We start from the raw sequence: 24,019 nt of genomic DNA on the forward strand, positions 1-24,019 counted from the left end.
GAGCAGCAAATGGGCTAGGACTGACCAACTCTTGTAAATAAGCAGTTTTTTATTTCTATTTAAAACTTATAAATATTTACACAATTAATTTTTAAAGGAAATAATAAAACATATTCTTAATATTTTCTATATATAAAACTGTGATACAAAGACACGTCTTTGTGTTACAAGTCTAAGAATACAAATTGTTTCTTGGAGTAAAAGTTTTTTGAAACCTCAAGTTTGTTTCTGGGCTTTATATCCATCAGAAGCAAGTAGAGAAAACATTATTTATCTTTAATGATGACGATGATTGGCATCTAGTTAATTACTTAATGATTATTCTATTGCTAGAACACACTTGAACACAAATTTCTGAAAATTTTTGTTCCAAGAAAAGCAAGTTAAGTTGAATTTTGAGAAGCTTCCTTAACAGGTATATAAATTTATATGTTTTTGTTCTTTCTGACAATAATAAATTAGTTTATAACAATAAAGGAATTAAAATTCCTATAATTAAAAGTTTTAAAACATCTAAAAATATCTTAAAATACTAAAAGATAATCAAAACACCTTTTGGAAGATTCCGAAATCTTTGGAATATTTTTACGCTGCATAAGTGCATTAGCCAATTAGAGAGATCGTAAAAAGGTGACAATATACTCTTCAGACACATTATTATCTATTTAGTAATTGGTACAACCGGTTAATGAAACTGATAAAAAAAATTAATATACACATTTACAAAATCAATTTTTAAGAATTGAATATGATTTATTTGAATTTACTTGTACAGAGTAGTTCTAAAGTCAGTGATGCATTTTTAGTTAAAAAGATTTTAACTCTGTTTATAAAAGCTGTTCAAAATGAAACTCTCTGGGTTTTATAAACAAATTAGAACATTTTAATACATTTAACAGCAATCAAAACTGGCTTAAACCACTTTAATTATCATCATAAAATATAAATATTCTGAGTTAACTAATTTGTATAAAACACATCAAAAAAAAATTTACATATCAGTTTCTCAGCTGTTATGTATACATAACGAGAAAGTATTGAAATTGTGTCAAATTTGAGCCTTTGAGTTTTTTTGCAAATCTCCATTTTGAAACCAAATGAACCCAGAAAGGTCAAAAAGTGGGAGAAAAATTGTGTGTTGGAATCTATTTCATTTAATATCTTAGGATGATTAAGAAGAAATTTGGCATGGTAACTTGTATATATTGGGCATTGATGCTATTAAATGGCAAACAGGATGGAGCGATATAGAGGGGTTGTATTTTGTATCTCAAGTGAAATGGGAGTAAATGAAAATTTTACTCATTATTATCATTTACAATTTCTTAAAAAACACATCGCTGTCCTCAAAGCTACACCTTTTGCTTTTTTATAATAATTAATAATATAATCTCGTAACAGATGGAGCCACACACATTTTATTATTATAATTAATAACATAGAGGTTATTTTTTTAATAATCTCTGATAACAGCCAGGAACGTTACACATCTCTACTGGATTTTTCTTACTGATATACAAAACTATATTATTCAAAAAAACCATTAAAATTATGTCTTTCTGTTTACTTGATGGCCAAACAGTTAAGGTAGAAACCTACCACGCTGGGGTCCCAGGATCGAATCCAGAAGGGGTGAAAAACCTGGAAATTTTCTGTGAGTGGTCCATCCCTCACACTCATTCACCATATTTTGAACTTGGCTGAACCCATAAAGGGCTTGCTAAAAAAAGACACTTTTAGTGTCCATAGGGCATTAAAATAAACCCTGCTTTAATTATATTTAATTTCTATTTTACTTTTAATAAATGTCTGTAGACTTAGGTTTCAATTTTCAGTTTGTGATGATAAAAAGTTTTAAGACTGAAACCTGAGAATCATAACCTAACAATTGTCTTAAATAATCAGGCTATAACTCTGCTAATTTAATAATTAATACTAAGTAATTTGCTACTAGAGACATAAGGTGCCATCTCGTAACTAAACGAATTATTATAATTTTAATAATATATTAAATAATTTAGAATAATAATGTAATTTCAGGCAATTGTTTGCATTGTTTGGTTATGTTTCTATATAAATATATATGTTATGGACAAAGTGATTAATCGGGCATTATGAATAATGACCAAAAAGGCGGGCAGTGTGATAAATATTGATTAATTTATCAAATTGACCGGTCATTATGAATACTGCTATCACCTAGTCAAGCAAAGTGATGATAATAAGTAGAGGAATGATCATCCGACATACGCTAGCTAATCGGCACTCAGTTGCATGTGCACGTCGTGTTTAGTACCGAATTTAAAATTTGATTAAAAAACCTCCACTTATTTCATTTAGAAATACTGTATTTATTTTTGTGAATTATTTCAAAGTATTTTAAAAAGAGCATGTAATCTTTTAAAACTAAGTACTATTAACTATATTAATTAAATGGCAAAATTTTACCTATGTGCACCATCTTGGCGGTGGTCGCGACTGTTTGTGCTCTCGACGGATTTCTCCCAGAAGGGAGCCACCGATTGTTTAACGTTACTAGATATTGATACATACTAGTTATTGATACGTGTGTTCAAGAACTACTGTGAATAAATAACTAGTGACGTTAAACAATCGGCAGCCTGACGGCGGCTACCCTCCGGGAGGAATCTGTCGAGAGCACAAACAGTCACAACTGCCGCCAAATTTGGTACTAAGCGCAATATGCACACACAACTGAGTGCCGATTAGCTAGCGTATGTCAGATGATCATTCCTCAACTTATTATTATCACTTTGCCTGACTAGGTGATGGCAATATTCATAATGACCGGTCAATTTGGTAAATTATTGAAATTTATTACAATGCGCGATTTTGTTGGTCATTATTCATAATGCCCGTATTAATCACTTTGTCCATAACATATATATATGTAGGGCTTTGCAATATTTGATATACTTACACTGAAACCTAAGTCTAACTGCATTACAATTATTCTAATAATTATGATAGAATACTCACTTATGTTATTTGCATTTGTGTTAATAGCATAAATACATATATAAGTAATTGTTCAGTTAACAAATCTTCATTTTAGAACAGTTCATTAAAATGGCATGGTGCCTGCATCAATAAACATTAATCAATCAACCAACCATTAATTAAAAAAAATTTTTACATGGCATACCACTTCGGTATAATGCAGTTCCAAAACAAAGTTACAACAGCAGATACTTCCTCAAAAGCAGCACATTAAGTGAATTCACTGCACGGCACATTGTACTATTTATATATACAATTATAATTTTATATTTGAAAATTAAAGAATTAAAATACTTTCTTCTATTTTTACAGGTGAAAATGATTTGAAAAGAAAAAAGTTACATTGCTTCTACTTAGATGGTAAGATACATTCCTGTATTAGCTATATTTGAGTAACAGTTGTGAAAATATAATATAAATTGAGTAAGTGTTATTTGAGGAGGAACAATTGTTGTTGCAGAATTCAAAATATTTAAATCAAGTATTTAACTGGAAAATATACAATAGAAGTAACTTGTTAATTAGCAATTTTCACTACAGTATTTTATTATATAATCCAAAATGAATTCATTGGAATAAAATTTGGATTAAAGCAAATCAAATAAAAAAATAGATAATATTTATTCAAAAGTAACATTTTATTAGATAATGGACAAACGGCCAAGGTGATTAAGGAATTGGCCTACCACTCTGGGGAGTCCAGTTGAATCCCGACAAGCAATTGTAGGAATTTTTCATGGGATGACCTGTCCAAGATATATTAGGTACTGTATCCCACCGCCAGGCCACCTCTATTGTGGGTCAGGCCAAACTCATAATTGATATGATTAAAAAGCTTTTCTTAGTGTCTCTAGGGTGGAAAGAGTAAAAAAGAAAGATTAAAAGTTTTAATAACCTTTTTTTTTATCTAATGTTTTTAAAATTTATAAATCTGTTTCTATTTCAAAGGAACACTTTTATAGTTTGTAAAACTCTTTATAAATATAATAGGCTAAATCAAAATTATTGTTTTTTTAAGAAAATGAACATTACAAACACACATATAAATAAGGTATAAAGAAGCCAGAGATGATTTATTCAAGGATAAGTATTTTTCTTCCATTGTCAGATCTTCCATAGAACTGTCATGTAATGGCAACCATGAAATAGGATAATAAATTTAACTCTGAGTGTTCAAACTTTGTATATCTTTAATGTGTGAGAATTAAGTTGCATTAGTATTTTTTGCTCCATAAAAATTCACATACAGTAGTAGACTCCATCAAACCAAACCACCAATATACAAAAATGTTCAAATTTTATGCACCACTAAGCACACAAGAACATGTACATTTTACAAGGACATGTAAAATGTACATAATTGAGTTGTGTTGAAAATCTGGTGATGGAACTATAAGCATTTATCATATAAATGTTTCTAAATCGTAGTTTAATCAACAAAAAATGTCATAAACAATTTCTGATTTCTCTAGCTTAAGTATTTTGGACCTATACACAGCTTTTATATTAGTAATATGAAATTTATATTGAATACGTTTGTGTGCAGATTTGGTGTGACTGTATGATCTTGACCATTGACAATATGTTCATAGACTGGCCATGTACTATCTGTACCAAAAGTTTCAGATTCTCTACAATAATATAATAGTCAAAAACATGATTAATACAAGTCTATAATGGCCATCCAAACTGTTCCATTTTGAGTATTTGTGCATTCACATGTTGTTTACTTAAGGATTTAACTATGTTGGACAAGATAATTCACTTAGATCGCTTTCAATAAATTTCAAAGATATCATTAGATTATAATTCTATGAATTTCATAAAATTAATCAAAATGTTGTTCCGAGTCATTCCTTTTCAGAATCGTTAACTAATTTTATTTCCATTAATAATTTATCTACACATCAAATTAACAAGAGATTGCAATGTTCTTATCTTAGGTTAATAAATTACTGGAAGGTTTTATTACTGAATTATTTATATTCTTTAAATAATTCAGATTACTTTAATGATTATAAAGGACCTTTCTGTAAGTTTGTGTATTTGCTTAAAAAACCAAATAATTTTATACACTAATTGATATCTTTTAATATTAATTAAAGTCATACATGTAAGTATTTTATTATTTTACTTGTAATGTATCACAGATACAATCTTAACTATCAACTAAACAGTAATTTTTTTCTTTTATGTGACAAGTGTTACGATATCTCTAAAGATTGCAATGATTGTCTTAAAATTTATATATCAATTTTAAAAAACCACTACAATATGATCTATTCCAATACAAGGCTTTGGTGCTATTATACTGTAGTAAATAACTTTTTTTAAGTTATATACAGCTTGTTAAAATATAATCGGAGTTAAAATCAGTTTCATTATTTTACTCATTTTGTAGAGGTTTTAACTCCTTTTGTTCCTACCTCATTGTGGGTTAGGTCAAAGCTGGGCCCACAATTAGAGTGACTAGTTGATGAAGAATGGGGCCTAGCATACTGAACTTACATACATGCAAAGAATTTTTATCTGATGCAGACTTGACTGTAGACCTTTGGAATGATTTACTATGTTGCCTACTTGGAAGTTATATTTTATTAATCATTCTTTCTTCTTATTCATTGAAACTTGTCCTTTCTTTTTTTCTATTTTTCAGTTATTCTTTGTGAAAATATGTTTTAAATTAAAGGTCAACTCAAATAGCTTTTTCCAGAGCATTTGATATTTCAAGAACTTCAAAAATTTAGTTAAACAAACTTGCCATTTGTAGTAAATTTATGCAACATGCAAAGTATTTGAGTTCTCAAAAACAACATTGTTTTAGTATGTTTAAGTCCATTAATTATATCAGTCTATGTGATATGCAGGCTTTACATCACTCTATTATGTTCTTGGTCAACAGCCTAAGCATACATACTATTTTTTGATATACAGTGGAATCCAGTTATCAATTAGTTATTGTTATCGTAATCAGTATAATCAATAGTTAAAAGTAATCCACCTGTTACAATCAAACTTTGGCCGTTGTTATCAATTATGGTAATTATGCTTGGGGATAAGACTTCTTAGAAAATTTGTACTAAATGGACTCTTTCTTTAAAATTTACTTTTAACTGAAGCATACCTTTTATCTTTTACATACTGTAAGGGTATGACAAAAATTCTTAGAAAAAACATGTACTGTGGATCTTAACTTTTGGGAATTAACATTCCTGTTGTGATTTCTCTACTTTAATTTTATGAGTTGTTGAGTTAAAAACAGTAGTTTACAGATTTTTATACGCTGCATTTCTTATAATGCTGTTTAAGTGTACAGTTTGTGATAAATATACAGTATGAATGTGTACAATTTAATTATTTGTAATAAATTGAATTTAAACAGAAAATAAAAAATTTTTACACATCCACAAGAGCCGAATTATCGGGCTAGAGTTGGCTATAATAAATAAATAATTAATAAGACAATTTGGCACTAGAGCTCGGCGTTAGGCGCCATCTCTTACTAAACTTAATAATTATAATTAAATTAAATAAATAATTTTAATAATTTGGAACTGGAGGAAAAGAAATCGGCCCGAAGCGGGACTCGAACCCGCAACTTCTGCTATCCGTGCAGACATTTCTTTTCCTCCAGTTCCAAATTATTAAAATTATTTATTTAATTTAATTATAATTATTAAGTTTAGTAAGAGATGGCGCCTAACGCCGAGCTCTAGTGCCAAATTGTCTTATTAATTATTTATTTATTATAGCCAACTCTAGCCCGATAATTCGGCTCTTGTGGATGTGTAGCTTTGTAACGGGTTAGTCGTTATTTATTTAAAAAATTTTTATTATTGATGTTATCAACCTATTATTTCATCACCAAGTTGCATGTGTCAAACTGATCATAATAAGCAGATTCCGCTGTATATATAAATATTACATAATAAAGAACCAAATTCTCAAAGTTATTATTAGTGAATATAACACATGCCACAAAATGGCATGTTTCCTCCAAATGAAGTACATTTTGTGAATCTTGGCTGGACTGCTATGGTGCAATATAGTAAGGCTGAGTCTATTTTAATATGTTAAGGGTATAGGTTATATGCATTTAAATGACTGAAGCACAGATCAGGTCACAACCATTTATAGTCTATAACCTCATTCGAGTAACATGCAACTTCTTTATTTGGTATTTATTTCTTTTAAAATTTTATATACATATTATGCATATACAATAAATCAAATCAACTGGAAAGGAATAAATACATCACCATCTGTGTTTTAATTTGAAAAAAATATACTACTGATAAATTTTATGATAAACTAAAGATGGTATAGCATCAGGATATCAGCTGATATTTTAGAGGGTTGAAGCAAGAAAATATTACATATGTACTGTATGAGAATGTTATCAGTAAAGCAATTCATCTTGATTTTTTTATCTAAACATATGTAGTAGAATCCACTTATTGTAATCACTTTGGGACTTGCTATACAGATAATGTCAAAGATAAGTGGCTGAATTTACAAGGCACTAATCACCAAAAATGGCAGCCAGGAAACATAATTGTGCATGAGAAGCATGTATCAACCCTTGAAAACCATACTAGCAAAATATCAAGAAGACCCGAGAAAAGGAAAAACTGTCCAAGACACTGGCAAAAGAGCTAACAGACAGGTGGGCAACCACAGGATGTGACCAGGCAAGAATTATTTATTTGATAGAAAACTTCCAATTAAGAACAGCAGAAAAACTTGTGAATGCCACTGTGGAGAAATTCATCCCGAATATATAGAAGGCATATGGACATTGATCCATAGGTGTGGTAATATCATCCATAAAACATTATCATTTAACAGGAAATTCTAGATATGTCAATCTTTAACCAGTTTTGAGCTCCCTGTGTTATATATTTAGTTGGTCAGTCGTGACAAATGATGACTCATTTACATTATGCAATAAAAAATTTTTCATTCTAAGTTATCCAGGAATGGCCCTGGAATATACAGGGTGTAACAGAAAGATGTGTAAAAAATTTGAGGGGTTGTAGAGGGGTTAAACATTTAAATACACTACTAATTTTAATGCTAATTTCCATATTCTAATAATATGGAACTTTTGACTTACTAAATTGAAGTCGAAACTGTTTGCATTATTTGTATTTGTTCGTCAACAGTGATTAGTTTGTGTTGGCCAAAGTGATTTTTTTAAATTATGTCTGAATTTATGTTTTTGGAATACATTGATATGCATTTGATGTATGGGCAAGTTTGCGGGAATGCACTTGAAGCTAGATGACTGGCACTCTTCTGCCAGAGAAAGTTTCTTGTACAGTCACCAAACTTTCACTGCTGTAGATGGACATCTGAGAGAAAAAGGGCAGTTATACCCTAAAAGTGAAGGACAACCACCAAATAGCATCCAGAATATCCAAGACTTGAATATTCTGGTTGCCATCTCTTCAATTGGTAGACTTTTTACCACAGTTACTTGAAGATGTGTCTCTAACAACCCAGTGGGACACATGGTTCATGCACAATTGTGCACCCACACATTTCAGCCTGTTGTCCAGAGCTTACCTCAACACCATTTATCCCCAACAGTGGATTGGTTACAGTGGGAGAGTTGCTTGGCCTGCATGGTCACCTGATCTGAATCCCCTGAATAATTTTTGTTTGGGGCCATTTGAAATCTATGGTGTTTGGCACAGAGGTTCTGAATCCCATAGAACTCCGGTAAAGAATTAAAAATGATTGTAACTCAATCAAACATTACCCAGGAGCATGTGAACATCTATCCTTATGTCGACGGGCTGAAGTCTATATTCAAGCTGATGGACACCATTTCAAACACTTTTTGTAAAAAAATGATTTGTCATTTAAATAAACTTGTTCTATAATGTTTGTAAGAACTTACATTGATAAATTACTTACGTATTCTTTATTTTCCCTTATACCCATTATAACCTGTCTTAAATACTAAAATTCACACATTCCTTTCCTAATTCTCCATACTGATCTCACTAACTTCTGAGTATAATGCTTTCAGCTATACTTCAGCTTCCTGTTCAATTCTGGTAAGTTCTGGTAGTTTGATGTGAGCAATGCCATTTTGTAAACCTCATAGTGAATGTAAATGACAACTGGTAGGGATGACTATTGATACAGGGCTATAGTGCTATATATTCTTTCAAAACTATTAGTCTCAACCTTGTATGCCTAACCTTACTTATTGAATCTGCTCATAATAATAAATGTTATTTATAAAATGTAGATAAAAAAAAATGATTAAAATATTTCGCATTGTTTTCTGATGATAACATCAACTAGATTTATATTAGTGTATGTTGCAAATGATATAATATTTTATATCCAGATATGAATTGAAATCTGAGTAGTTACATTAGGAAAGATATAAACTCATATTTGAATTAAAGGTAATATTTTACTGGATCTATAGTCGAATAAATCTTCAAAATATCTTTAAAACCAAGAAAATAATACAGGCATACATGTGTATAAATACTATATGTTGACATAACCTAAAGATAATTTTTGAAAAGAAAGAAAAAACATTAGTTAAATTTAGTGCAGAGTTTAGAGATTTTCTTGAAGGTTTATTCATATTTAAATAACAATTTATTTCTATTATTTAAATGCACTTTCTAAATAAATTAAAGTATTTTATTTTTTTTTAAATTTTAAACAGTTTGCAAATGTTAGCGTATGAATTTATTTCAAAAACTAAGTATTTTAGTTGAGCAATGGAGATTATTTTATATGTATACAGGAAATGTTATATAAAATTGTTTATTATAAAACTTTTCAAAAATAAATATATGCAGTGTGTATAAAAAGTTCTATGCAGTGGAAAAGGTTTAAGTGAAGTTTTAATAAGAGCAAAGTTTTATTTTTGAGTCTTCCAAAAATCTTAGTGTGTAAATCAGAAAGCCTGTGAGCAAGTGGTAATGATGTTTACCACAAAGTGGAATGTGGGTTGTACAACTTATAGGTACAGCATTGCATTAGAGACCATGACTACAAATTTCTCACTGCACAGTAACTTGTTGGACACTTCATATATACATTGATGTCAATATGCAATACAAAATTTTAGATTTTCTAAGAAAATATCACTCAAATGGCTTGACTGCAATAAGATTTATTATAAAACACACACCTTTCATTGTATGGTCCAAAATTATGATATCTTTGTGATGAAATAACTGAAAGGTAGAACAGCCTCAATAAATAGTTGATACAATTCAAATTCAATTGAATTTTCACTGAATTCTCAAATACCTAATGTTTCTTATTAAAAAAAAAACTTGTTTGAATTTGGGGTTATCGAAATGTGTATATATTTTTTGCAATGCACAGTCTTTGTTGGGGCAAGCATATCCAAAAGTCACACATATCAATAATACTACCAAGATTTTATTTCAGAAATAAGTTAAAATATTCTTTTAATATTTCTGTTAAATAAAAGTTGATCCATTATAAATGGTATCTTGAGTCAAAGTAAATTGTCAAAGGTCAGAGAATATACAATGTTAAGAAACTTGGCAAAAGATACCTGTATGTATTTTGTAACTGCAGAGGTTACATTCCAAATAAAGTAGCATAAAAGAGGCAAAGTCCAATATTAGGATCAGCCTTTACATGAGTGTTTCTGAGCTGATTTGGTTTCATCATATCTGGGTTCTCAAGACAGCAAGCTAAATCAGAGCTTGACAACTCAATAATTTCTCTGAGTCAGATATTTGCATTGAAACATCACTTTCAAAAATGTCACAAAAAAAGCTAGGAAAATTGGAGACCATGAATTTATTGGCAAAATGGAAAAGGAGTTTTATGAATTTTCCTTTTATTAATTTCATATTAACTCATGAGAATTGACAAACTTATAAAAAAAATATAATTTATTTATTTTAAATATTTCAAACTATGCTAAATGGGAAATGGTAGCTACCCCTTATTTGACACACCCATAAAAACAAGTATAAAACTAAATAACAAACTCATACACACTTATTGAACCTTTATCTCCAGTACTGCTTAAATTTCAGAAAACAAATGTTTTCGGCCTCATCTGAGGTCTAAATAATAAATCATAAATACACAAAATATTTCTTCAACAGTATTATATGAGAGTAGTATTTTTTTTCAACCTCCAATGGTCCATAAAACAAAGACAAGTGTAAATGTAAATAACAAAATGAATTTATTACCATAAGTTAGGTACAGACAAGGCTACTTTTCAACATAATCACTGTGAAGATTGAGGCATTTGCCTATTTGTGGACAAGCTTTGAAATCCCCTCTTCATAGAATGTTGCTGCCAGTGACTTGAGATGGGCCTTAACATTGTTTTGAAGATCATCATTAGTTTCAAATCTCTGCCCTCCTAGTAACATTTTCACTTCAGGAAAGAGATGGAAGTCTTCACACATTAAAGATGTGAAGACTGTCACCTTTCAGACTTCTACCTAGCTTGGAACTTTTTAAACACCCAGCTTACTACCCCAATTTAGCGCCAAGCAACTTCCACCTCTTTCCTAAACTAAAAACGTGGTTAGGAGGACAGAGGTTTGAGACTAATGACGATCTTCAAAACAACATTAAGGCCCATCTCAAGTCACTGGACTGGCGACAACATTCTATGAAGAAGGGATTTCAAAGCTTGACCACAGATAGACAAATGCATCAATCTTCATGGTAATTATGTCAAAAGTAACCACGTCTGTACCTAATTTATGGTAATAAATTCATTTTTTTTTATGTATACTTGTCTTTTTTTTCAACCTCTGACAATCTCTAAAACAAACAGCCTACATATAATATTCTTTTATGGTGGTTGAGATATAGTAAGTTTTCTGTGTTTGACAATGGATTTTTGATGTGTACAAAAGAAACTGCATTTATAAATTGATAGTCTGGAATAGAGTGGGTAGTTCTAGTTGGAACTACTAATGCATTCTTCATTCTGTACTTTTACAAATATGGTTTTCCACAAATGGTAAATTCTTTATCTAGATTTGAACTAATGAAAATGTTCCATGGGTTTTTAGGAATAATCAAATTAGTTTTTGTAAATTTAAAATACTCCAGATATTTTAAAAATTTATAATTTTTTTGGAGTTTGTTACTAATAAAACCAATATTTACAAACAGATATGTCTGGCATTGATAGTCCAAACAGGAAAATGGCTAAATGTTATAATGAAAACCATATTACAAATTTGGTTATTTGAGTTTATGGTTATTGTTATGTTTATCACAAAGTGTCAATAACATCAAATTGGAAAGAGTGAGATGTCTGGATTTCATGAAAGTCTATATTTTCCCAGAATCCCAGAGAATAAGGCATGAAAAATTTAGTGCAGATTGGACATAGGGTTTAGGAGTTAATAAGGGGAGATCAAATCAGGGAAGGGACAAGGAGTCCAGGTTTTGTGATATTCTTGTCTAACTCAGTCTATATTTTTCTCAGATTCTAATCTGGAGCAGATCAAGCAAAAAACAAAGAATAGAGAGAGAAACATTTTATATCCTATATAAAACCTAAAAGGGATTGTCTAGTCCAACAGCTAAGCAATTCTAATATTACATAATGATTCCGAGGAACTATCTAGCTTAATGGCTCCAATGGAACTTGTTCTGTTAGAACAGTTCTACACTTGGATCAGTTTTAACAGTTTCAGTTTCAGCAGTGAAACTGGATCTCCCACCTTTAGTCTGGAAAAAGGAGTGGGTAAAAAAGAGCTTATTTCTAGTAAAATATATGTTAGTACAAAAATTCCAGATTGTTGAGGAATCCCAAAAAGCATTTAATTATATTAAATAGCTGTGACTCCTTCAACTGTTTTGAGTATTTCTTTCAAAAGTCATCACATGGGGCCATTTTCTCCTGCAGTCAAAGATCATTCAAAAGGATGAATCTGTATGGAAACTGGATGAATCTCAATGGTGATAACTGAAGAGATTTAAAGTTCTTAGCCATAGTCAAAAAGAACTATGGCTAAAAATTTTTAACTTAATACTTGGAATATTACTTTTTATTTTTTAATTATATTTAACATGCTTCAGATTAAAGGATGATTGCCTAATTTGTACCACCAGATAATTCCAAAGAGCATATAAAAATTGGTTTTAATTTGCTGTCAGAACAAGAAACTAACACGTATGACATGTTATTTCCTTTGAGCCTTTATTTCATTGAGGAAGAATGTTTATAGGAGATTTTTTTTTATTTTAAGGTAAGTTGCACCTATTTTTTAAAATCTGAATTAGCAATTTTGTAATTTTACTATTAATTCTTTATGTAAAAGAATGACTTTATATCCTTTTAACTATTGAAACTGCTTATTTAAATAAAACTAAACATCATTCATTTTCACACCACAGGAACGGAGGACCTTGTTTGAAGTCGGCAGATGATGAACATCCTCTATTGTATTATTCACTAAGTACAAATTGATTGCTGTATATGGATTGATTTAATTTTTGTATATATCTTTTTAATTTTTCTTTAACAAAATTCAAATGGGCAAGATATAAGGAATTGAAGAATGAGATAAAATACATGGCAGGATATGTTGATGAATAATATGGAAAAGAAAAGGAAGTGCCACAGTGCTAATACAAAAGATAAACAGGGTTCACACTTCCATTAGCATGCAGTAATTACATCATCATTGATTTCCTTGACTTAACTTTGTTCCTTTCTTACAAATAGATAAGTACAAAAGTGTTCCACAAAGATGTACAGTCAAGATCATTTCAAAGTTGACATAACCTGTTTTTTGAACTTTTGAGTTTATCATCATCTTATCAATATTTAAAAATTAAATTAACCTTAATTTTACTTTTAAGACTTAAGTTTTTAATAAATCCATCATAAAATTTAAGAAAATTACATATGTTTTACAAATTTGAAATGGTTTTGCCATACAACACAAATTTACAAGTTGACACGAAATAAAACATTCAGAAAGAGTCAAATCAGAACTTTGTTGTACCACTTTTGGCCTGAATTATATGAAGAAGTCGACTTTGCATACTGTTAATTAATTTACAAATTAATTAAAGGACACAGTCGTTTCTAAAAATTCTTTAGACAATCACCATTTTATTTTCTTTCTTCTGTAGGACTTTCTTGTTGCATCTGTAACCCTAATGTTTCAAGTGCAGGCTTTGCTTTGGGTTTTTTCTCCACAAGGTCTTTTATTTTAGAGCTTTCTTGTGGCAAAACACAGTGTTTCACAGGCTTCTTGTTGTAAGTATGAGAGTGCATCATATAAATACTTTGCTTCGTATTGCCTTCCTACTTTTATTCTTTTAAGTGCAGCTATTTGCTCCCAAGCAACACCATTTTTGTTCTCAAGAAGTTCTATAGAACCATCATCACTAATAAAGATTTTCACTTTATATTCCTTTCCTTCAACGTACCACTTTGGATCCATCTCATATGATCCATTAGCCACTTCATAAATTCTTGTTTCATCTTCATCAATTCTATAACGTATCCCTCTTGTACCCTCTAAATTAGAGAAGCAAATTGTCCATGATTTTACGCCGTATTTTTTGGACATATCACCATTTAGAATGTTAGCCATGTTCACTTCTTTTCTACTGCTGTCCAGTACAACCCTTGCTGCAGGCAAAAGCTTACCTTCCTTTCTGCTTTCTTTGAGTCCTATTTTTATAATGCTGCCTTCCATACTTTCATACATTTCCTTTATAATTAGCTCAGAGATTTTGCCTTCGATACACCTGCCATTATGCTTATGCTCATGTCTATAATGAAATTCACCATTATAATTATACCTATACTTATTTTGTCCTTTCTCATTAGCAACTGTAGTAGAAAAGAACTCATGCCATGCTTCATCATTGACAAGACAGATAGCCTTGTCAGTACCGCATGACGCTAATTTAGTTGGCTTTACGCATGACGCTAATTTATATATGTTTCCAGCATCCAAGTTTTTTTTTCTTTCCTCTCCTTTCTCCCTAGACTCTGCCTTAATTGCATCAGGACTTTCAAGTATATTTTTACCAGGAGAAACTGGAACTATGACTTCCTCAGAATTCTTAGTTTTCTTTTCACCGGACCAAATCCAGCTTTTTAAAGCACTCAACATATTATTAGAAACAATAAATTATATTAATATGAGCTGTGCTAAGTGAAGTTAAAAACTATTTAATTGACAACTCTGGAATTAAATTTAGTGTTATAACCAATTTCAAATTAATTTCTTACTGTATTTACAATGTTTTCCTTGTTGTCAACTTTCAATTTATACAACATTTTACTTGTCACTCTTCAATTGTTTATTGGTGAAACAAACTAATCAGTTATCTATTGTTTTACTCCAATTAACAAGGCTATAGCAATATGCAGAGTAGTTAACAGATCAGAAATGCATTTTTTTTCCTTAAAATGTTTAAAAAAAAATTTTTTTTCAGTTGTCAACTTTGAAATGGTCTTGACTGTAACTGACACATATATACACTAGAACTCTGATGACAATGGCACACAAACTAGCAACCCAAAAGCTTTAGCAAATTGAGCAGTAACACATTCAAACAATGTACAAGATAGAATTATAGAGTTAAAAAGGATTGAGAATTTAGCATTAGAACATGGCTTTCCAGAAAAAGTGGTCAATATTACCATTAAAGTGGCTACAAAACAACAAATAAAGAAAGAAAGTACCAAGGAGAACAAAATGTTATCATAGTCACAAGAAGTGGAAGTAAAACAGGCAAAACTAGACATAATACAAGAATCCAGAGAAAAGAAGATAATTAGAATCTTAGAACAAATATACATTTATTGTTTATCAAAACACATTAATAAATTTATTAAAGTTATGCATCATTTTTATTTATTAATATAATAAGTAAAAATGATACAATGGAGCTGCCAAGCAATTGGAAAGTTCTGTTAAGTAAAACAAACATAGAAGGGTTAGTTAAAAGCATTCAGGGGAGCATAGAGTAAACAACTTCTATAATTAGGCCACAATATGAAAATAGGCTAAAAACAACAGAAAGTTAATGCAGAAAAAGGTTCTTCTAAATTCTAAACCGAATGGGGTTTAGAATTTGAATTTACTTCGAAGAGATGGAATTTAAATATACAATGTTCTGGAATGAATATAACAGAATACTTTGTTCCTTTCAGAAGTTTAAAATGAGTTATGACTAATAAGTAGTTAAGCTTGAATAAGTAGCTTGAAAGTAGTCAAAAATGATTTTCAATAAAGCAGTGTTTGATTTCCTTAAACAGGTAGCTTCAATTGTTAAGAGGATACAATGGTACCAATCTTATAAATTATTATGATACTTTTATATCATTTTACATTTTTTTAATATCCTTCTCTTCTGATATGAAGTAAATCATAAAATTTCTTTTATTTTTGTTTATATTCAAAATGTCACCATTTTCTAAATTTGCCACTACTAGATTCCTAAATTTGTACTGGTACATTTTAGGGAATTAGGCAGGTTGGAGTAGAAACTTTCAGACCCTATGCAAAATTCGCAATCGAGGTTCTTACCATAAAAGAAAGATCAATTTTATTTATTATACTCGTATGAAAATATAAAATTAATACACTGAAACTATATTCACTTTGTTCACTAATTATGTAAATTAAAATTTAAATTAGATAAAAGTTCACAAACTAGTTCACGAGCCCATCAGATTGGGTCCTAACAGTTGCATAGTTTCTGCAGGCCTCACTTCATACTTAGAATTAGATTTTACTGTTATTTCATTTGTCTTCTATTTACTTTACAGAAACAGTCTATAACACTTTGAAGTAAATATGTTACATTATCTTTTGTGTCATTTCAGGTGATATGCCAAAACAAATATTTTTGGAAGATGAAGGTGAACTTAATCTTCAATTGATGCCATTAAAAGCAATAATAAGGCTCAAAGCAGTTTTAAGGATTTTTGGAGTGCCTAAACCAACAATCAAATGGCACATGGATTAAATGGACGAGAGTTAAACACTTAGTCGATTGTTTTTTTGCAAACAAATGAGAAAGGAACTAACAGCCCACATTCTCAAGTTTGAAGAGAAGATATTGGACTGACCATCTAAGATGTTAGGATACTGGCTTTTGAGATTGCCCAACATTATGGAATTACAAATGCCTTCAATAAAGAAAAAAGTTTACCAGATACATAAGTACCATTTCTTATTTGTGAAGTAGCATCATTCTTTCAATGATCATTTTTAGAGGAAGTAGCATGACCCAGAGCTTGCTATCAGAGCATCTATGGGAACAGGTGTTTACTTCTTCAGATACAAGATATGTAATTTCTCAAGTCTGTACTGTGATTCAAGATGCTTCAATCACAAGTACAAGCAATGCAAAAAAATAAGGGCCTCTTATTTCTCAACAAATATTCCACTTATAGTGAAAATCTAGAAGCATTACTTTACCCAAGGAAGTGGAATAATAATGCTTTAATTATCAATCACAAATATTCACAGGATACAACTGCTCAATGTTGCTTTTTTCAAGTTTTTGAATAATTATTACATCTGAGCTGAAGAGAAATGGTTGAGGCAACATGTAGAACAAATGATAACTGTTCATAACGTAGCTTCCCAGACATTTTTAAACTTTGCTACAGTTGATTCCTTAAGTCAGTGGTCTCCAAACTATGGCCTGTGTTGCTTCTGGACAATTTAAAAAAGTATTTTACTTACAATATTTGTAATAAATTTTCCTAATTTTTAATAAAGTTCTATGATTATTATTTTTTTAATTTACATATATATATCATACACAATCCAAAATAGTCTCTGGTAATAAACTCTTCCAATAGTCTCTGGTAAATATATGTATATATTTGGTGTGGATATTAAATCTCTTCGACCTGCTACTTGTCCAAATTAGTAATTTGCTCCTCCTCTTGAAAAGTTTGGGGACCCCTGCCTTAGGTGATACCCTTGCAGAACAATGCATAACAAGTAGATCTTCTGTGAAAGAAAGAGCATATGCTTTAGAGTCAGAAACATTGTTTTAAGAGACATTAATTGAGGTGGCACCATTATTCAAGTCAAGTCATTTGATCATCTTTTAACTTAAGAAATCATGTGACTTTCACTCCAGAGTGGAATTAGAGCTTGTAGTTAATTGGAGCTTCTGGTCTCAATTTTTATCTAATTCCATTCTCAAGATTAAGGAAGGATGGACAACAGTGGGAATTTGTAAGTCTGCAATTTGAAAGTTGCAGGCCCAAAAATGAGATGTATTAAAAGAAGTGGTTGTATTAACTTTGTCATTTCAATATAGAATCAAAAAGATGCAAAAAAAGACTTATCTGAAGTATTCAAAGTGACAAGAAGAAATATAGTGAATCTGATAATCAGAATATAAGAAAGTGGAAATTTCTCAAGGACCAACAGTTCTTCAATACTGAATCTTTTTAAAACTGAAAGACCAAAGAGATAAAAATGTGCACTTTATTGGAAAGACAATTTGGGAGGAAAAGTAGTAGTTAATCACTGTTTTGAAGTATCGTTTTTGCACAACTCGGGAAAACCACTAATTCCATTTTCCCACTGGTAGCTGACTTGGCAGCTATTTCTGACAAGTAAATAAATATGATACAGTCTACTGTAGAGCAAATTACTGTATCATCAGCCAAACTAAGTGATTTATATTATATATACATATTCATATGTTTATTTATTTTGGTATGAATTTTCATTGTCTGTACAGGCTCATTTTTTTGTAGTAAAATATATGTAAAACATAAATGTTAGTCAACCATATGTGTTTCTTTCCTTAATTTGCTTCACGATATGAGATGATATTAAATGATCAATTTTCTCATTATCATCTCACTAGATACAAATTAGGAACAAGTTTCCTAATTTGTACTATTTGCAACTAGTTCGAAACAGCACTCGTGTTTCTTTTTACTATGACCAACATCCTTATACAGTAAATGCATATCTTAGGGTAAAAATCAAACTAAAAGAAAGCAGTACAATACTTTTATGTAAGCTTCATAATCTCGAGAAAAAAATAAAATATAAAAAGTGGTAGAAATTAAGCAATAATGCATAATTCACTGTTGAATTTACTTTGAAGAGACTTCATAATATAGATTTTTTTAAATAAATTTTGCTTTAATTAATAAAGTTTATAAAATAAAACAGTACTTAAAATTATAAATTTCAATGCTTTCAAATTTACATCCATCATCAGGAATGCTTTATTACTAAATTTAAACTTGGCTCCTTTATTTTATTTTATCTTTTTCAGATAATGATAGAACTTTCCAAATATAGGCATTTAGTAATAGAGAATTTATACTTGACATTCAAAATTTGCCTTTATGATTATTTTTAGCATACCAAAATTTAAATTGTTGCTTGTTATTATAGGATACAATTTTATAATCTATTTGGAAAATATGTTAAATGCTTGTATATTATTTATCATATTTTGGAATTCTCTGATAAGCAGATTGAAGAATAAAAAATAACAATTTGCTTATGTAAAGGAACTTTCTGCGAATAATAGAAGAGGACGACAATGCTCTTATTGCCAAAATCAAAAGCATTAATCAGAATCAGAATAAATTTAGTCAATAGTCTTTAGCCAAACGGTCATTAGGTAGTTTTCAAATATTGTAATTATGTACCTAAAACAAAACTTCCAAAGTATAATTCACAGCAAATAGTATCACTACCTAAATTCAATTGATAGCCTGGAGCTTTTAATGATACTTCATTATAATTCTTTTGTAAAATAAGGTAACAGGGATACATGCATAAATTTTCTAGCTCATTAATACTTGGTTACAACCCAGATAAATAAATCACTTTCAAAACCACCCTCTTTTTAAAGATGCTAATTTGAATATTTACAGCTTTAGTAATGAAATTTTTTGGAACATTCAAAATAATCACTTATTAATTTTCAGAAAATTAAGCAAAATCAAATTATCCAGTTGTTTTTTTTATAACTTAAAATAACTCCAAGACCAAGTAATGCTTTTTTTTTTTCTTTCTTCTTCTTTTTGACCTGGAATAGTTGAAAAATTCATCTGTTCTTTCCTGCTTCTTAGTAAATTCATCTAAGAATTTTTGTTACGATTTCCCTAAAGGCTCCTGACAAGTAGAAATCTTGGAGAATTTTAGATATCAGTTCAATCTTCCAGAATCCTCGGAGAATTAATATAAACTTGGCCATCTGTTTTATCTCTGAGAAATGTATCTTTTCAACTCTTGCTTTGGCTATCGTCTTTCAAAACTTTAAGTAAATGTCTAATTTTAGCTAGAAGAAATTACTTTAGAAAAACAACCATCTAAATATATTTATTTATTAAATAAATGTGAACTCTGCCCCTAAAAATATCTTAAATAAGTCATGTTTGAAAGTGCGTAGAGCATTTAAAAAATACTTCCTACTGTATTTGGAATTTTAGAAGGAAGAAATGAATAATTTTTAATAAGTAAGAAAATCTTTATACATCCAAGAAAAAAATGAAAAAGTGGTAAATTGGTGTTCAAGAACGTCAGACCAATCAAAAGCTACAGCAGGCAACAGTCACGCTATCGATTACCACAAATGATATAGTGAAGTTCACGCTCATTGGTTAGAGAACCCTCCCGAATTTTGTAATCATTTTAAAATATTGCTAAAGAACTGGAAACGCTTCCTCCTCATTAAAATTAACCAAAGAGTAAAATAACGAGGGGGGAAAATTAATAAAATAAAATCGAATTAATTTTCAACGAAGGAAGGCGATTCAATTAAGAAAGAGGGTGGTTGGATTTTTATCTGGAATCTTCGTCCATTCAGATTGTTTGCCATTCTAGTTACCATAGTAACCATGCCATACTTTAGTGTTTACGTCACACAATCTGCTTTTCGACTTATAATTGTCGATTTAGACTTTTAAGACTTGGAAAAAAATATAATGGTCGCCCGCGGTAACGTTCACATGTGGTCGCGCGCCTTTAACAGGTAAGATGTTCTATAATATAATATCAAGAAAATTATTACATTGCGCTGTTTTATAATGCACTATGGAATCTGATCGATATGCTAATTTTTAATCTTTATTATCTAGAGGTATATAGCGGAGATAAATTATTCTGTATTCTATAAAAGATTTGTTTACATAGATACTATATGCAGTTCTCTCGGATAATTATATATACAATAGTTAATATACTCTTCGCAGTTATATTAATTGAGCATTATGGGGTTGTGTCAATACAGCGATTATGCGACCCATTTTCTTGACACCTGTGCACTCGTCTGTCTATTGTTCGATTCTCTTTATAAGACTAATTCGTTCTGTACTTTCCGAACGCACGGCTTCTGTATGTACTGTATGCGTATATATACTGGTATAAAGGCAAAGGTTAATGATAGGAAGCCGAGTGAATCCACGTTCTACTGTTTGATCATAAGCTATTAAGTCGAGTCGTAAAGGCGTTTACTGACGGTAAGGATAAAATTGGAAGATCCACTTAATCCGGTTTTGTGTTGTATCGGTATACATGTGCTTTGTCTTTTACTCTGTTATTCGCTCATTTATTTTGTCTACCGTTTACTTTTTTCCATACACTTTGTGTAAATTCGATTGAATCGTGAATTTTTAAATTATTGCATTTTTAATAGAATTTTCGTAATGGATTCCTCGTAAATATTGTTTATTACCAGAGACTATTTTGGATTGTGAATTTTAGTGATACCAGGTTTACGAGTTAGAGAATGTTAATTCACTTAATATTATTTTATATTAGTTTAAATATTAAATTTTAGTGAATTAATATCGCAATAAATAAGAGATAAATATTTAAGCGATATAATTATTAGTAAGCTTAAGGACTACAAGTCAGATTTCAACTTTAAAATCCTAACTTATTCTTGTTAATTCCATTTTAAATTTGAAAAGAAATGTTCGATGTTGTTCCGAATTCGAACACAATTTACCTGACGAGGCTGATAGAGCCGAAAAACATTTATAAAGAAAATTTAAATATCCCGGTGGTAAGGTATTTTTTTTATATTTAATTAAAATAGGAGCTGGGTTGGAATGGATTGTTATTTATATACACAGCAATAACTTAATAATATTACGATTTATGAAGCTAATTGCAAATTTTCTCCGATTATTCATCCAAGTTAAGAAACAGTGAACTGATAACGGACAGGCTTGCTTAATTTCTCATTATATTTAATTCATGTTAGTTGTAGAAACGGCAATACCCATGCTTAAGTGTTACACTTTAAACTTTTATCATGTGTATTTTGTTCGACACATCTGAATTTATCTCAATTAGTTCATACTAAAATTAAACGAATTTAAATATTACTCTCATTGCTGTATTTAGCATAGATCATATTCGGGATTTATTACATTATTATACAGTTACTTTTTATCACTTCGGAAGTATGATTCACATTTCTCACGTTCACAAAAGGCAGGGGGAAAAAAATAGTCTTCGAATTCGCTAATGCAAGTGAAAGGAGGATGACAGGAATTACAGTACAGCAATATCGCTAAAACGATCGAACCATTTCCGATGGAGTTATTCAGTAAATAAAAATATAAATCGTTGGCAGATGAGACAGATTTCAGATACATGATTCATAAAAGTCAAAAGTATTTTCATGGATCTGATTAATCGATACATTATAGACTTCTCCTCCTCTTCACGTACGGTATATTTTATAAATATATCCATTGTATTATCGACCCAAACTTTTGGGTTGTTTTCTCCACCCAGATGGAAACTTACCTCGTAATTTATACTAATAAAAGTACAGATGTAATGGGAGCAACGTGGTTTATTAGCTATCCACACATTTATTTTATCCCTCACGTTTTACATTGACATTTTTTTTTATTATTCCCGACCATCTATCTACAGTTATAGAAACTAAAAAACATTTCGCCTTGATAGCGAAGTTGTTCCGATAGTTTTATGATTGATTTTTCTTTTCACTCGACAGCTTCACCTATAAGAAACGGTCCTGCAGAGGACTAAAATTCCTATAAATATCGGGAAATGCTTTCCTTTCCGGAAGAATTATTATTCTAGTTTAAACACACGAATTTCTGGACATCTTAATGATGGATGCACACCGATATCGTTTAATCAGCTGGTGTTTTATTCTCACTCTCAGCACGACACGGGTTACCTGAAGTCATTGGCCCTTAAAAAATAGATAGCTACTGTTCAGTTTTGTGTGCATATATGTAGTGTTTTGGGGGGGATAAAATAGTGACGAAACGATACATGTGTGTTAATTTGTGTTCTCGTTATTAACGTCGTTACGTTCCTCCCTCTTCATAATTATTTACAGATAGATGTAGTGTTTGGGGATTAAATGATGGCAAAACGGGATAATTTACATAATTTTATGTTTTTCCGTTAGCTGGAAATAAAAAAAAATGGACGAAGAGCTGTTCGTAGTTGTGTGTGTACAATCGAGAAACATTTACATTAATATTAATATGTTTAAAATTCCGTTTTTTATTATGTTAGCTCGGAGTGGAATTCCGTTCCTCCCGGTGGTATGGACGAAGAGCAATCGAAATCATCGATGACGGTTCGCCAACAGAAGATAGACAGACAAGTAAGCCTTTCATGAAGTTGTTTTTGTGTATTGCCAGACTGTAAACAGTTTCCAGAAGTAATTGGAAAAAGTTTGATAGTAATAGTTACGTCAGAAGTTCCTATCGATTTTCCTTTCGTTTTCATTTTTTTTTTTAAAAGAAAAAGATTAAAATCAATAAAAAATAACTTTGACAGATAAATCACCTTGAAGTTGATTATATACCGAACTATTGGGAAAGTGTTTAGGAAAAATTCAATTTGAAGCAAGGAGTTTACTTTTAAAAAAGGATTTCTAGAAAGTTTAATTATAAATTGTCGACGAGTGTTTTAAGGGGGGAAGGAAAAGGAAGTTTGCGTCGAGCGTGTTCGGAATTTTATTTTGTTTCCTA

At 30.4% G+C, this 24,019-nt stretch overlaps 1 protein-coding gene and 1 long non-coding RNA gene across 5 annotated transcripts in view; one reads left to right on the forward strand and one right to left on the reverse strand.

Annotated features, from left to right (window-relative positions):
- LOC136970371 (uncharacterized) overlaps nucleotides 1-24,019 on the reverse strand; it is a 56,049-nt gene that overhangs the window by 1,465 nt on the left and 30,565 nt on the right. The window lies entirely within an intron of this gene.
- Nucleotides 1-24,019, forward strand: part of ktub (Tub domain-containing protein ktub) — a 37,221-nt gene that overhangs the window by 1,367 nt on the left and 11,835 nt on the right. The window contains exons 2-3 of one of the 4 annotated variants that reach the window (XM_067264799.1): nucleotides 3,334-3,381; nucleotides 23,559-23,649. In XM_067264799.1, coding sequence (XP_067120900.1) covers nucleotides 23,590-23,649 — 60 coding nt within the window. In that variant the 5' untranslated portion in view covers nucleotides 3,334-3,381; nucleotides 23,559-23,589. Of the gene's footprint in view, nucleotides 1-3,333; nucleotides 3,382-3,712; nucleotides 3,786-20,522; nucleotides 21,022-21,146; nucleotides 21,509-23,558; nucleotides 23,650-24,019 lie in introns of those variants that run through there. The other 3 variants (XM_067264798.1, XM_067264797.1, XM_067264800.1) reach the window with 3 other exon arrangements.

Source organism: Centruroides vittatus, unplaced genomic scaffold (genome assembly GCF_030686945.1).
Source record: "Centruroides vittatus isolate TY-2023 unplaced genomic scaffold, ASM3068694v2 contig_193, whole genome shotgun sequence".
Lineage (NCBI taxonomy): Eukaryota > Metazoa > Arthropoda > Arachnida > Scorpiones > Buthidae > Centruroides > Centruroides vittatus.